We start from the raw sequence: 15,943 nt of genomic DNA, 5'->3' as shown, positions 1-15,943 counted from the left end.
AGAAGGCTTCAGCGACTGGGGCTGCAGCTCTGCAACCACTGGACCACAATCAGGAGACAGTCTCCCTGCGGAAGGCCCGAAGCCAGAAAAGGAAGGCTGTCAGCCCGACACCACCAGAGGACGAGATAGATCAAGAAATCAGAGATATGGAGATGCTTCATCAACAAGTACAGAGGAAGAAAGAAAAGATGGCCAGGCTAGCTGAACTGCAGAGGCAGATAGACGAAGCCTCTGAAGAAGTTCGTCATCTTGCTCAGGATGAGCAGCACCGAAGGCCTCAACACCAAGATCTTCATCAGGAGGGTTTCCCCAACGAAGATGACTGGTATGACAATTTCCATCATGGGAATTTTGTTTTTGATGATGCTTCTCCTCTGTCCGCTGAGCTGCAGGCTACACCTTGGCCTCCGTCCTACAAGCCGCCCCAGCTTCCTGTATTCGATGGCCACTCAGACCCGAAGCAGTTTTTGATGAGCTACGAAGCAACAGTATCTTCGTATGGTGGCAATGCTTCAGTCATGGCCAAATCTTTCGTTATGGCTGTCAGGAGTGTGGCTCAAACCTGGTATTCCTCCCTTCGACCAGGAACGATCACTTCATGGCAGAAGCTGAAGGACTTGTTGTTAACTAGCTTCCAAGGATTTCAGACGAAGCCGGTCACTGCTCAGGCTCTGTTCCAGTGCACCCAAGATCACGAAGAATACCTTCAGGCGTATGTCCGAAGGTTCTTGCGTTTGAGGGCACAGGCACCAACGGTGCCCAATGAAATTGTCATTGAGGCCATGATCAAGGGGCTTCGGCCAGGACCGTCAGCTCAGTACTTCGCTCGGAAGCCTCCTCAAACTTTGGAGAAGCTGCTCCAGAAGATGGACGAGTACATTCGGGCCGATAATGATTTTCGCCAAAGAAGGGAGGAGGCTTTCAGGTTTTCTGAAATGACCAGGGGCTTCGGAGGGAGGTTCTACCCGAGGCACGTGAGATCAATTCATAACTCTACACAAAATGATGATAGAGGAAGCCAACAACAAAGGCCACAATGTTCCTCACAGGCTTCGGGGCAACAGCAAAGCTCCTTCAGACCACCAGCTCCAAGAGGCAGAGGCGCCAGGGGCTTTGGAGGAAGATTTGGCGATCAACCGAGAAGAATCTTTTGCTTATTCTGCGGTGAGAACAAAGGCCATACTACCAGGATGTGCCATGTTACTATTCAGAAGCAAAAGGAAATAGCTGAAGCAGCAGCGCAACAAGCTCAGCCGAAGCAGGTCATGCATACAGCTTCGTATCATTCGCCCTACATTCCAGAATATGTGGGCAATCATCCTGCAGTTTCTGTTGCTTCGGCGAGTCAGCCTCAAGCTTCTTGGCAACAGCCTCCGCCTCCACCTCCGTTGCAACAAGGCCAGCAGCCAGAAGGGAGCCAGTATGCTCCACATCAGAGGGACTTCAGAGAGCAGTCCGAAGCTCGTACAGTCAATAGCACTGTGCCAGAGTCAAAGCACATCTATTGACAAATATCCTACCTTAATAGCAATCTTTTTCATTCAGTTTTATTTTCTGTAATAAAGGACATTGTTTAGGTTTCATGAAATTAGTTTCGTTGATTCCTACAAGGAAAATATATTTTCTTCACAGGCTTATATTGATTAAAGTCCAAAGACTTGTGATAACAAAGAGGACCTTCGAACTATCGAAAATTCTTCGAAACAACAAAAAGTCGTTCTAAGGAACGCAGAGTAAGTTTGCCGAAGTCACAAAAAAGTCGTTCCAAAGGGAGCGCAGTGTAAGTTTTCTGCTCCAAAGTCGTTCCAAAGGGAATGCAGAGCATACAGCGAAAAGTCAACGCTGATACCGCCTAAGTAAAAGGCGAAGCGCGAAAAGTCAACGCGAATACCGCTGAAAGTAAAAGGCGAAGAAGCTCCTAAGGGAGGCTTACAGCGAAAAATAAACGCTGATTCCGCTGAAGTAAAAGGCGAAGAAGCTCCTAAGGGAGGCTTATAAAAGATTGTGTTTTATTGTAGGGATGCGTATGTACCTTCGGAATAAACATCATCTCACATAACATAACATCATCGCATCATTTCGCATAGCATAAGCATCATACATCATTTTGCACATGGCACAAGATGTGGATACATTATCAATCTACAGAAGAACGCTTTGAAAAAAAGGGAGAAATCATAGTCACAAAAAGATACATCATTGATCTTCGGAAGTGTAGCTTCGGAAAATATTTTCACGAAGCCTGGATATTATTCATCAGAACATTGGATATTGTTGTGACAAAGATAAATTTTTCTTCACGAAGCATGAAAAGAAGGGAAGGTGTTTTTTCGTCAAAGACTCAAAAGCGGTACGTGTAAAGTTTCATGCATCGTAAAGAATTGACTAACAAAAATAGATATATTACATTTGGGGTTACAAAATGTTACAGTATATTACATTTCAGAAGTTTTCACAAAAATACTTAATCTTCTCTCAAAACGACTTCTGCAGCCTCGTTCAGGAGCCGATTGACGACTTCGTCCATAATATCTTCAGCCATCTTTTTTATTTCGTCGTCTCCTTTCGGCTGAGGGCCCGAAGACGTTTTAGCAGGATCTGAAGTAAGACAGGATACGGCTACATTGCTATTACAAATCGCAAACAAATCTTAAAGCCTAAAAATTACAACACAATAAAAACTATTAGTTAATACCTAAATGACCTTCGGCCTCTGCGCTCTTTTCAGCAGCCTCAGCTACTTCTCTAGCATCGTGAATGCCCTTTTCACTTCTTCGAATAATTTCTCCGGCCATTTCTCGGCCACCATTATCCCAGATATCGGTAAAAAACTTTCCACCAAGTATACTAGCTTCGGCCGAAGGATCTCTTGCACCTTCAAAGGACAAAGCAGCTTCGGACTGTGCTAAAATTTTTACATGTTCGCAGCCCTTCTTCTCTAAGATGGTGGCAATCCCTCTGGCACCAGAGAAGGCGCATATATCTCCTCGGCTATTTAAAATTTCTTCGAAGGCCTCAGCTTCGTGGCCGATCCATTCGATGGGACCTTCGGGATTGCCTCTCGTAAAGTTTTCTTCGCTTGAAAAGGCGCCAACCCTGGCGAAGCTAGCTTTTAACTTCTTAACACACTCTATAGATTTGTTATAGCATCTCTTTCTGGATGAACGAAGCTCTTCAACAGTTATTTCTAGGTGATCGGCCCATTGGTCGCTGAGTTCTCGCTTTGTTTCTTCAAGTATGCGTTCTTCCTTGGCTCTGGCCAGTTGTTTCCGAAGATCTTCAATTTCCCGCTTCTGAGCTTCAGCTTGACCTTTGAAAGCAGCTTCGTCCTCCTTTATTTTATTTATCAATGAGTGCAACATTTTATCTTTTTCGAGACCTTCGTTCCTCAGTTCAATAACTTCGGAACGAAGGTTGCTCAGGGCTATAGAACACCCTTCGTCTTCAGCATCTTTCTGTGCCCTGAGGGCATTGCTAAGTATCAGGCCCTGCAAAGAGAAATATGTCTGCGTCAATAGGTTTAAACAAACGAAAAATTTTGGACTCAACAAAAAATACAAGGATTTCATTTGTCGCACCTTTAAGCTATTGTAAGCTAGGCTGTCGGCCAGATCGTTCTTCGACAGCACCGAAAGCCCATCTTCTAAAGTTGGGAATCCGAAGCTCCTGCTCATCTCCCGACAGACAGAAATTTCCTTGCTGTCGGGGAGACAATACAAGAAGTCTTCTTCTCCACTGCCATTGAATATTAACGCCCCCTTTGGATATTTCAGTTTTTGGGCGTAGTGGTGGGCCTCTTGCTCTTCTTTTTCTGATAGTTTTTTCCCCGAAGCATGACGAACAATATAATCACGAACTTTGGGGGATGCTTCGGGGGCAATGACACCAGTTTCTTCAACAAAAGTTGGCTTTGTTATTTTTTCTGCCTCACTTTCCAAGGATTTTATCTTTACAGGCTCTGAGGGCCCAGCTTCGGCTTTAGTCTCTTGCCCTAGAGCTTTAGAACCAGAAATTTCAGTTGTTGTTTCAGGAACGACAGCAGCCCTCTTCGGAGGTGTGCTTGAAGATTTGATCGTTTCCAGTACATCTAGCACATTAGTCATTCTCTTTCTTTTCGGAGTCACTGCTGGCACTTTTTGATTTTTTACTGTCTCAATGTTTGCTGCAGGACTCAAAACTTCTGATGTTTTGGATCCCTCAGTTGCTTCTTTTACCCCTTCCATTTTTTCTGTCGACGGCGCTTCGGCCTTCTCTTTCGTTTCTGATAACAAAATCTTTGATTGTTCCAATTTTATCTTTGTTGGCATTTCGGCCGTTTCTGCGACTTCTGGCAGCAAGGTCGGCTCGGCTGGTTTTTCAGCTTCGGCGGCCGAAGAAGTTTCTCCGGTAAACTCAGGCACCGAAGCTGGTTCAATATAGCGCGGCCGATGTGTAAGGACCTTTATCTTCTTTCTTTTCGGTTCTGGCTCGCTAGGAGCAGTTGCAGCTTCTTCTTTTGCAGAGGTTGTGTTTTTTCTTTTTTGCCTTCGAATGGGATAGCAATAGTCAGGGTAGACAAACCCGATTGCATCAAATACCCGATTCAGCCTCTTCTTTTTTCGGCCTCCGAAGGCTTCTGACATTGCAGTATCTTCAGCCTTCGAATAATCCCCAAGCAGTTCATCACTTAAATTTTCAATACTTTTTAACCAGTCATCATCTGGCTCAACGAATTTATCTCCAAATTTAAAGGTGTACTTCAACCTGATAAGTCCACCTTCGTCGGCCTCTTTTACGGTTTCTTGTGGCATTTCCCATTTCTCCGCGAGCGGCCATACCCTGAAGGCAATATGCTCTTGTACTAAGTCTCTCGTTCCAATGAAAGAGCAGACTGCGCCGAAGGCCCTCTGGCATTCTTCGGCAGCTTCATTCATTTCAACCTTCGGCCTCCGAAGGCCGAAGCTTTGCCAGATAGGGCGCATAATTATACCTTTGATATCTTCTCGTATTGTCAGATCATTCTTCACATAAAACCATTCTGTCATCCAGTCGCCGGGCCATCTCTTCCGAAAGGTTGGCACGGGGCAGCTTGACCCGGACCGAGAAACGAAACTGTAGCAGCCAAAATTATTGTGATACTGTTCCTTACCCCAAGGTTTTGTTTCGTATGATAATTCGTGTATATTGCAGAAGCTTTTTGCATCAGGCTTCAGACCTTGGCTTCTCACGGCCCACACGAAGATATTCAGCCTTATGATTGCTTCGGGGGTAAGTTGGTGAAGATAGACTTCGAAGATTTTCAACACCTCCACGACGAAGCTGCTCAAGGGAAATCGCAGTCCAGCTTTCAAAAAGCTTCGGTACACTACGACTTCATTCTCTTCAGGGTGTGGGCACGTTTTTTCCCCTTCGTCGGCCCTCACAATGGATAAATCCCGGAAATACCTTCCTCTCATGTTGACAAGATGATTCTCTTTGATAGTTGATCTACCATAAACTGAATGGCTTGGTCGCCAGGGACGATCTTCGGAGTCTTCACCACCACTGTCCACATCATAGCTGTCACTGTCACCAGTATCTTCAGACAAGCCTTCCAGAATCTCCTTTGTGATTTTTTCTGTATTGGTCTTTGACATCGCTATAAGAAACCCCAAGTTTTTCTCTTCGTCCAGGCTCAGCTTCATCTCAGCAACAGTCTTCTTATCCTCAGACATCTTCGGAGACACTAAAAACTATTTTCAAGGCCGAAGCTTCGAAACTAAAGGCTTAACAAATCTTAGTGCACAAGAGCTAAAAATTGAGTAAGCGGGAGCAGTTGGCCAGAGAGCGTGTCAAATGAGTTTGCGGTATGACCGTATTTATACGCCAAGTGCGTTGAAAATTGAAAGACCCCGCTTGTCAGTGAATGTTGCTATTCTAGCAAAGGGAAGGTGTTTTTTCGGACCTTCGGCGTAAAGCCTTTGTCCATGTCGCAATCTAAATTTATTATTTTAAACAAATTAATATTGCGAGGGGCTACTGTTGGGGACCTTCGGCAGCCGAAGGTCCTCAAAAACAGGATTTAACAGTATTTCTGGAGTATAATGTGTGAACAGGTATCTTCGGACTCAAGTCGGCATCACAGTAGACCAGAATAATACGAAGGTTGGTACAGCGCCGAAGGTGTGAGCAGGAAAGCTTCGGCGTGACAGCAGAAAGTGAAACCGACTTAAAGATGAAAAGGCTATTTAGACCTCGACAGATTACTATAGAGTTATTATCAACTGTAAAGGGCATGAATGTAATTTTGTATGGGTTGTGTCCCGCACCTATAAATAGGTGAACAGTACTCCCGTATTGTTCACGCGGACTTGGCATTCGCTTTTTGCGTCACGTTTGTACTATCATCTCCTTCCAGTTGAAGGTACATTTGTAATTCAAAGATGTTTATGTCTATGTCTGATAATAATATATAATTATTTATGTTCTCTCTTATATTCTCTACATTTTATCCTTCGTCACTGTATAATAAATTTATGAAGGCACGCTCTTCATCACCTTCGTCCGAAAATCATTATATCCGAAGGAAAATAATGCTTCGAAGGACGAATGACTTTAGCGATTAACATTTTTTATGTTGCCTTGTTCTTAACTCCTAGCATTTGAGAACAAGTCCCCAACATAGCCCTAATAAATTTTACTCGACACTTAGTTTATAGTTGTGTAATTAGTTTTATAATTAAACTATATTTAATACATGTAATAGGCATTCAAATATATGATACTACAGAGCCTAAGTTTTAATCTATAGCCAAACACCCCAAGCAACGAGACTAACCGTACGTTGGCATAGCTTACATCGACGGGCACCGCGGGCTAGCTGAACTCAGAGCTGGTCTTGGCCAGCCAGCTGGTAGCAAGGTAGGAGGTGTTGTTCACAGAAACCGATGCAGCAGCTACAGCTAGATGGCCAGAAGCTTCTGAATTTCCTCGGTGTTATCACCTGGCACACGTAGGACTACACACGACCGACATACAGCAGCGGTGGTTGCGATGCGACCCATACATACATACATACATACATAGATCATGATATATGGCCGGTCCGTCGCAAAATACTATAGTCAATTCTCTCGGACGACGCCATCTCTTACATCCATATACAATATAGTATATATATCCATGCTAGCTGCACATTTATAATGCAGTTTGGTTCACAAAATATAACGTAGATGACTTCATGACTATTGTCGGGGACCATAATTAGGGGTACCCTCAAGGCTCCTAATTCTCAGCTGGCAACCCTTATCAGCACAAAGTTGCAAAGGCCTGATGGGTGCGACTAAGTCAGGGATCGGTCCATTCGAGGGACTCGATCACGCCTCGCCCGAGGCCCCCCCCTTCCAGCGACGAACATACTTCCGGCTCGCCCGAGGCCCAGTCTTCGCCAAGAAGCAACCCTGGCCAAATCGCCACGCCAACCGACTAAATCGCGGGGGCATTTAATGCAAAGGCGGCCTGACACCTTTATCCTGACGCACATCCTCCAGTCGACAGAGCCGAAGTGACCGCAGTCACTTCGCCGCTCCACTGGCCGACCTGACAGAAGGACAGTGCCGCCTGCGCCGCTCCGACTGCTGTGCCACTCGACAGAGTGAGGCTGACAGGCAGTCAGGCCCGGCCTCAGGCACCATAGGAAACTCCGCTCCGCCCGACCCAGGGCTCGGACTCGGGCTCAGCCCCGGAAGACGGCAAACTCCGCTCCGCCCGACCCAGGGCTTGGACTCGGGCTCAGCCCCGAAAAACGGCGAACTCCGCTCCCCCCGACCCAGGGCTCGGACTCGGGCTCAGCCCCGGAAGACGGCGAACTCCGCTCCGCCCGACACAGGGCTCGGACTTAGGCTCAGCCCCGGAAGACGGCGAACTCCGCTCCGCCAGACCCAGGGCTCGGACTTGGGCTCAGCCCCGGAAGACGGCGAACTCCGATCCGCCCGACCCCAGGGCTCGGACTTGGGCTCAGCCCCGGAAGACGGCGAACTCCGATCCACCCGACCCCAGGGCTCGGACTCGGGCTCAGCTCCGGAAGACGACGAACTCCGCTTCGCCCGACCCTAGGGCTCGGACTCAGCCCTGGCTTCAGCCGACGGTCTCCGCCTCGCCCGACCCAGGGGCTCGGACTCGACCTCGACCACGGAAGACAGACTCGACCTCGACCTCGGAGGAGCCTCCACATCGCCCAACCTAGGACGCGGACCGACCACGTCAACAGGAGGCGCCATCATTACCCTACCCCAAGCTGACTCAGGCTACGGGGAACAAGACCGGCGTCCCATCTGGCTCGCTCCGCCAGACAAGTAATGATGGCACCCCGCACGCTCTATGACGATGGCGGCTCTCAGCCCCCTTACGGAAGCAAGAGGACGTCAGCAAGGACTCAACAGCCCAGACAGTTGTCCTTCCGCCAGGCTCCAGCGCTCCTCCGACGGCCACGACACCACACGAACTGGGTGCCAAAACCTCCCCGGCTGCCACGATGGCATGTACTTAGGGCGCTAGCTCTCCTCCGCTAGACACGTTAGCACTCTGCTACACCCCCATTGTACACCTGGATCCTCTCCTCGCGCCTATAAAAGGAAGGACCAGGGCCCTCTACAGAAGGTTGGCCGCGCGGGGAAGAGGACGGGACATGCGCTCGCGTGAGGCCGCTCGCTCCCTCTCCCGCGTGGACGCTTGTAACCCCCTACTGCAAGCGCACTCGACCTGGGCGCGGGACAAACGCGAAGGCCGCGGGATTTCAACCTCCCTCTCTCTCCGGCTGCCTTTTCCCCCCTTCGTGCTCTGTCTCGCGCCGACCCATCTGGGCTGGGGCACGCGGCGACATTTCACTCGTCGGTCCAGGGACCCCCCGGTCTCGAAACGCCGACAACTATAATGATTCACATTTAAGTACCAGTGGTAATAAATTTGAATAGTCCGATATTAGCTTCTCGTATAGTATATATATGATTATAGTTAGACTTAAACCAACAAGGTTTAAGTTTATCAGTTATCCATTACATTATAACATGTGAACAAAACAGTACTGTAAATAATCAAAGAACAGCAGCGGTAATTTAAGTTTATCAATGTAAATAATCAAACTCGAAGAAAACGCACTTCTAGTCTAGGAGGTAAACGATCCAAACCTCTATCCCAAGATAATGGCATTGTCAAGACCAATGTCGTCGTTATACATGTCCCCATATATATTGACTGGAAGAGCGATCGGAGTACGTCCCAAGAACAGCAGCTGCATCAGTGTAACTGTTTGTCTTGATTGTTCATCTTTGTAGGCGTCGACTACGTTTGTCTTTTCAGTTCGCTAGTCGCCCTCCGCAAACACGACCAAAAAAACGATGAATAAAATTTACCCCCTTTTTAGGACCTGTGTCCCGTGTCAGTGAGCCTGTTTGGTTTGGCTAATAAAATTTTCTGAGAAGCTGGCTACATAGAAAAGTTGGTCGTGGGAAGAAGATGACTAGTTAGAATCTAGGTGTTTAGCTGGCCGGATCATCAAATATCAGATTCTGAAGTCTATACGCTTAAATATCCAAATTATCGTATTGTTGACATCTGACAAAACATGAGGATTTAAGGTACACTTACCAATTGCAATGGCACTGGCACATAAATATATTGTTCAAAACATGAGTTAACACATCCCTTGCCATTTGCCACGCTATACTCAAGCTTAAATTATACGAACAGCATTGCACACCAGCGTGCGGAATGTGAAGGAGTACTGTGGAAATCGCACGCTTCCTCACGACACGGCCGTAGAGTCGATTCTCCATCCATGTTGAAACATCACGGTGTGAAGAAGGGAGAATCAAGTAGAGAATCCATATGTTTGGCACCGAGAACCAGCTTTTCCCCACTAGAAGCCACACAGAATCCATTCCAAACAGGCCCAGTATCTAATCCATACCTCTGGACTCGGGTTAGGCTAATTCCCATGATCACTCTCCACTTCTCTCTTAGGCCTCGTTTGGTTTGATGGACTAAAATTAGTATCTCCATTTTAGTCTCATTTAGTTCTTAAATAGCCAAACAGTGGGACTAAAACAAGGACTAAAATGTTTTAGTCTCTATTCCCTCAAGTGGTGATTAAAAGAGACTAAATCATATTAATTCTATATTTTGCTTCTCATTTATTTCAGTTTCACTAATGATGGAAGAATGTTAAGGGGTATTTTAGTTTTCTTACAAGTCATTTAATTTGTTCCGAATACTTTTAGTCCCGACAACCAAACAGGATATAGACTAAACTTTAGACACTCGACTAAACTTTAGTCCCTATAGTAAAGGAACCAAATAGACCCTTAGTCTCGTTCATGTCATTCTTTACCCTTTAATAAAGATCAGTTACTTTCGCTTCTCGCTAGATCTTGTCTGTTAATTAACTGTTATAACCAAATTAGATATACGCACCTCGGCCAGTGACATTGGGAAACAACTGGTAGTATTTGACAGCCAGATCAATCCGACACTTTGGATCCGTTTGATTTCTCCAATGGAGTGTCCGGGACAAAAGGCTGTCCTTTTTGCCATTTCTTTAGTGCAATGTCACACGTATTGTTTATTGGATAAGATTATTCGAAGCCGATCACTTGCGTATATTTATTGGATAAGATTATATACATGCGCACACATGTGCTCTAGTTCCAATTACGTTTTGTTAAATGGTTGCGCTAAGCTCTATCCCCAAAGGTTCCAATCTGCAGCGGTAAGTGTTTCGCTAAAAGATTCGTTGCTATCGGTTTGTTGTCGTTGTAACAAAAGATGACATTTTTCGCAATTTAATTATTTCCAGTTAATAGTAATAGTGTAGTGCATCTTCTCTCTAGAAGATATAGAACATCCCTTTAGGGCTGAGGCTAGTATGGTGACCATAGATTACAAGAGGATCTATGGGAGAGAAATTCACATAGATCCTCTCGTGATTCCTGGTCATCAAATCAAACTTTATGGCTAGTTTGGTAACTCTATTTTTTCAAGTGATTTCTATTTTTCCAAGAGAAATTAGTTCATTTTTCTTAGGAAAAATAGAAATCTCTTAAAAAAAATAGACTTTCCAAACTAGACCTCAGGGGAAAAAATACCCTGTTTATTGGCCTTAACTGCTTGGTACACAGCGCACTGCTCAATGGGCCAAAGAGTAAGGCTAGAAATATCCGGCCCAATAATAATAGCCCGAAAACAAGAACCAACAGACAGTCACGGACGCACCTGAACAACCAGCCTTCAGGATGCAGCTCAGCCACCCTGTACAGGGTGCACCATGACTCGCTATATGCTATTATGCTCCTCCATCCAACACACAAATTACACAAGCATAGCAATGCTACTGAGTTCAACGGAAGAAAGCGGCACTATGTTCCAGCAGTTTATCTCCCCAATACAGGTCTTGCAAAGATGATCTTGACTCTGGTTTTGCAGCGCTAACGAGATCTTCTAAGCCAGGTAAAGCTTCCACCAGCTGATGTGGAGTCGGACGGATACCAAGTAACAGCTTCCCTTCGGCCCACCGTAGAAGATCCTTCTTCTATTCGTTCTCATCTATCCAGTCTCCATAGATCCTGCTGATCTTGTCAGGGCCCTTCCATTTCTGGATGGGCCTTTGCAGCTGTCCAGACCTCTGGCTGGCGATGGCCGAGCGCTGCGACTGGATGCCGAGATGGTACACGTCTGCATGAGGGGGCAACGCAGTGGACGCAGCAGCAGACTCTAGAGGAGCTTTAGCAGAGCCACCGGCTTGCTTCGAATCAGGAGTGGACAAGATGTCCCTGCCGTCGATGTCCACGAGGCCCCCTCCGTACTTGTGAAGTTCTGCAATTATAGCTAAAACATGTTAAGATTATTACTCAAACAAAGAGTTGCCCATGATCCAAGCACCAACCATCCACCTAGCTTCAATTCAGTATTATGCAAAGCATGAAACAGAAATGTGTTATGCAGGATAAAGGACTGCAAAAGCATATTAAATGTCCACAGCTAATTTAAGGCAGCACAGAATGAAAACTGCGACAGAGATACAATATGCCCATTAGCTGGCCCTGGAGCAGCACAAACACAAACCCTCAAAAAGGCAGGTAACTGGGTAAGTGATACCTTTTGTACTGACACCCAATACTTCACTGGCTGAACATAAATGAAAACTTGACACAAGGGCCAAAATTTATGAAATATTTACGAAAAATTGCATTACAACTTGCAGTACCACAATGCACCTTCCAGTATGTAGAAAGCTTTACCAGACCTTGTTTTGCTGCCACCGAACCCAACCCAGCATAATGTCCACAAATCCAAAAAGAAAAGGCAGATGGAACTACATTCTTATCAATGACACACCCTCAATCAGCAATCACAAACTTTGAAAATTGAAACCAACCAAACCCCAAAAGAATTATGTATATGCTACAATGTCTACACCTACCAGCATGGTTCACTCATAAACCATAAAATATTTTTGTAGCCTCTTGCTAGGCTGGGGTGGTGGTGTGTCCTGTGACTGATATGTGTCTATGTTGTGTATGTTTGGTGTGTGTGTGTGTGTGCTTTTTGTGAGTCTGGTGTGTTTTTTTTTTGTGTTGTGTTCTGATTGTCCCAGGCCTCAGGCCTTTTTTCCTCTACTTTAATATAATGATACGCAGCCCTACTGCGTATTCGAGAAAGAAAAAAATAAACCATAAACATCTCACAGCCCAAAAATATTCCTTCTAGGAATTCATCAGCGCATTGAGAATCATAGCATATACTTCCAACCATACATGATTGAAAAATAATTGACAAAACAGTAGTTCAAATCAGAGATACTGCTACAAAGTAACTACATAAACCAGCATGGTCTACTCCAGAAACCATAAAGATCTTGTAACCCCAACAGATCTTTTTTTCCTGGCAATTCATTATCATGTCAGAAATCAGCATAAACATCCACAACACGACACAAAATTAATTCAATGAAACAACATTTGAAATTAAGCAACCATTTATTGTCACTAATTATGAAACACGGTCAATAACCCAACCTATTAGACTTAATATCAAGGATAATAATTAAGGAGTGCAATGAACAATGTTTCTACCAAAAGTTCACTATAATAGAGTATCATGCACAAATTACTTAAAAGAAACACAAATCGCAAGTCCTAAATTGAAGTAGGAAGTATAACAAGTTGATGCACAGGGAAAAACTCTTGTACAATCAAGTTTCGCGTGCAATCGAACTACCAAAAGTCATAAAAAAGGAAAAAAAAATATATATCTACTTCATTATTTACTCTACCAATGCATCAAATGTAGCATGAAGGCCAAGACTTGCTATATGTTTAGCACTAGCCCTATCCCAATAACTCAACTCATCTAAAAACAAACTTTTAACTGAACTCAAGGAAGGTTTACATTTTTCAATCTGGTCTAGTCTTATGTGTGCCCATTGGGCATTGTACTTTGGTCCATTTTAGACCTTTTCTCTCTCTTAATATAATGATCTGCAGCTCTCCTGCGTGTTCGAGAGAAAAAATACATCAAATGTCAAGTTCTAATTCATCTTATGTTAAAAGATATAAAAGAGAAAATTCTATCATTTTATAATTCTTCATATTGGATAGAATTCTCAATTTCTCTTTTTTATACCTCTTAACATAAGATGGATTAAAACTTGATATTTGATATATTGGTAGAGCAAATAATGAAAAACATCTATATTTTTCCAAAAAAAAAAGACTTTTGGGAGTTCGCTTGGATAGCGATTGCACGCGAAAATTGATTGCACAGCAGTTTTTCCCAGTGCATCAACTTGTTATACTTCCTGCTTCAATTTAGGACTGGCTTTTGGTAGTTTGATTGCAAAGCGAGCTTGATTCCACAGAAGTTTTTACTGATTAATAAAGACGCATATGAACCTGAGACTCACCGGTAGAACCATGAGCAAAGTGGCATTTGCTCCCAAATGGGCAGTATCCAGTCATCTCCCACTTGTTACAGATCCTTGTCTTCCAGTTGGACGGCTTCTGCACCATCACTCCGTTGGCGGAGGCAGCATTGTATCCCCCACCACCAACGGTGGGCGAGAGACTGATGGCCACGCTCTCCCGTGCCTTAGACTGCTCATCATGCAGGAAGGTGCATGTGTCACCATAGGGGCAGCCCTCTTCAGTGTAGAACTTCTTGCAGTGACGGCCCTTGAATGCCCTGCCCCCCTGCGAGCCGCCACCACTGCCACCGCCGCCGTCTCCAGCTACAACACTTCCAGATGTCATGATGGGGATCTGGTGCTCCTCCCGCTGCTCCGTGGCCTCCTCGTGGGCGGCCACGATCTCCTGCCAGTTGGGCGGTGGCTTCCGGAGCTCCTCCATGCCATGCGCGAAGTTGCAGTTGGTGACGTAGGGACAGGTCCCGGCCCGGAACTTGCAGCAGAGCTTGGTCTTGAAGAACATCTTGCCAATGGCGCGCGACTTGCTCGTGCTGCCACCGCCGCCGCTATCGCTGCCGCCGCCCCCGCCGCGAGCCTTCTTGCCCGGCGGCGGCTGCTCGCTCCCCGCCCGCGACGAGGGGTTCCGGTCGCCGTAGCCTGGTTCGGCGCTCCACTGGCGGTAGTCGTCCTCGGTGGCCCAGATGCTGGCGTCGGCGCCCGCGGCCGACGCCGCGTTGGCCCAGGCGTCGGGGCCCGCGGCGTCCGGGATGATGTGGATGGCGTTGGTGTAGTCCATCGCCGCCGCTGTCCCCAAAGACACGAACTTTGGGGCCCAAACCCTACCTTCGATCCCGCGCGCACGCGCCGGAGAAGAGAGAACCTAATCGAACAGACCACCAATTCCGTTCAGTAGGACACCGCATCTAAGAAATCCGCAACCAAATAAGCTGGATAGGGAGGACGGGAGAGAGGGATTTGGGTATGGTTTGCTCACAGCGAAGGGAATCAATCCCCCCCAAGTCGCAGTCCCGCGTGTCGACGCACCCTACCCCGCCGCTGCGGGGCCGATGTCGGCCTAAGCGCCCGCTAGTCACCGCCCGTCTCACTCTCACCTGCTTGCGGCGTCTCCCGCCGTCGTCGAGGCACGACGGCGCCACTGAACTGAACCGGACGAGCAAGTCGCCACGGCATTTGGAGCTCCTCATTTCCCTGCGTTTGTTAGGGCTGGCGTGGGCCCATGGGCCTAACCAGCTAACCTGGACGGCAGGTTTGCGGCCCAGTAGCGCTAGAACAGAAGGAAAAGGAAGCTAGGAGAGACATTGAATTGTATGTATAGTTTGGTGGATTTTCTAGTGCAACTCATTTACAAATGATTTGAGTTGTGCGTGAAGTATATCCTCTCGTTTTTTGCGCAGCTTTCTGATTTGACTCAAGAAATTTATTCCAATGTAAACTGCCGTGCTATTTGTTGACACCATGAATTGAACTCAAAAATCTGGACACCATAACCGCGGAGACGATACTGCGCAAGCTTATCAGGATGACCGGAAACATAGATGAATCATCACTCGCCAGAATTCAGGCATGCAATTTCACAATCTTGTTCATGCACGCAGCATCATCCATACTTCCTCGGGTTCAAGAAAAAAGAATCTTTACCGATTTCATCTGTTATTTTTATCTGCGCCAAAAGAAGTATGGGTAGTATAACAGGCACACTTTTCAGGGAAGATGAGACGAAGCGACGAAACATTAGGGCAAACACTGTTCATAGATAATATTAGGGCCCCAGGCATATATAGCATTTCATACACCATTAAGAGCGCAAGCACATTAGGCAATTTAGAGAATGAGTAAATTATTGGAGATAACCTAAGATAGACCGATAGAAAGGTAAAATTGCTCCATGATCATTCACATTTTCTCAAGTCTCAGCAAATCGAGCCAAATCTTACCAGTTTCATCTATTTTTCCTAAGCAACACCCCTTTTCACAAAGATAAGATCGAAGAGGAAAGAAAGTTACAGC

General features: G+C 46.0%; 1 protein-coding gene across 3 annotated transcripts; it reads right to left on the bottom strand.

Moving 5' to 3' along the window:
* Window positions 1–11,088: 11,088 nt before the first annotated feature.
* Window positions 11,089–15,118, bottom strand: LOC100193200 (uncharacterized). 3 transcript variants are annotated; one of them, XM_008663182.4, is made up of 3 exons: window positions 14,910–15,118; window positions 13,916–14,795; window positions 11,089–11,838 (listed from the first exon to the last, which is right to left on the bottom strand). In XM_008663182.4, the coding sequence occupies exons 2-3, from the start codon at window positions 14,709–14,711 to the stop codon at window positions 11,543–11,545; spliced, it is 1,092 nt and encodes a 363-aa protein (XP_008661404.1). In that variant the 5' UTR covers window positions 14,712–14,795; window positions 14,910–15,118; the 3' UTR covers window positions 11,089–11,542.
* Window positions 15,119–15,943: the final 825 nt, after the last annotated feature.

This window comes from Zea mays, chromosome 10 (assembly GCF_902167145.1).
Source record: "Zea mays cultivar B73 chromosome 10, Zm-B73-REFERENCE-NAM-5.0, whole genome shotgun sequence".
Classification (NCBI taxonomy): domain Eukaryota; kingdom Viridiplantae; phylum Streptophyta; class Magnoliopsida; order Poales; family Poaceae; genus Zea; species Zea mays.
This window is presented reverse-complemented; position numbering and strand designations above follow the sequence as displayed.

What these genes read in the sequence shown, in the direction of transcription:
- LOC100193200 (XM_008663182.4), bottom strand. Translation starts at nt 14,711, where the DNA reads ATGGACTACACCAACGCCATCCACATCATCCCGGACGCCGCGGGCCCC. An exon ending in CTTTGCTCATGGTTCTACCG is followed by an intron (nt 11,839 to 13,915) that starts GTGAGTCTCAGG and finishes AACATGTTTTAG; the next exon opens with CTATAATTGCAGAACTTCAC.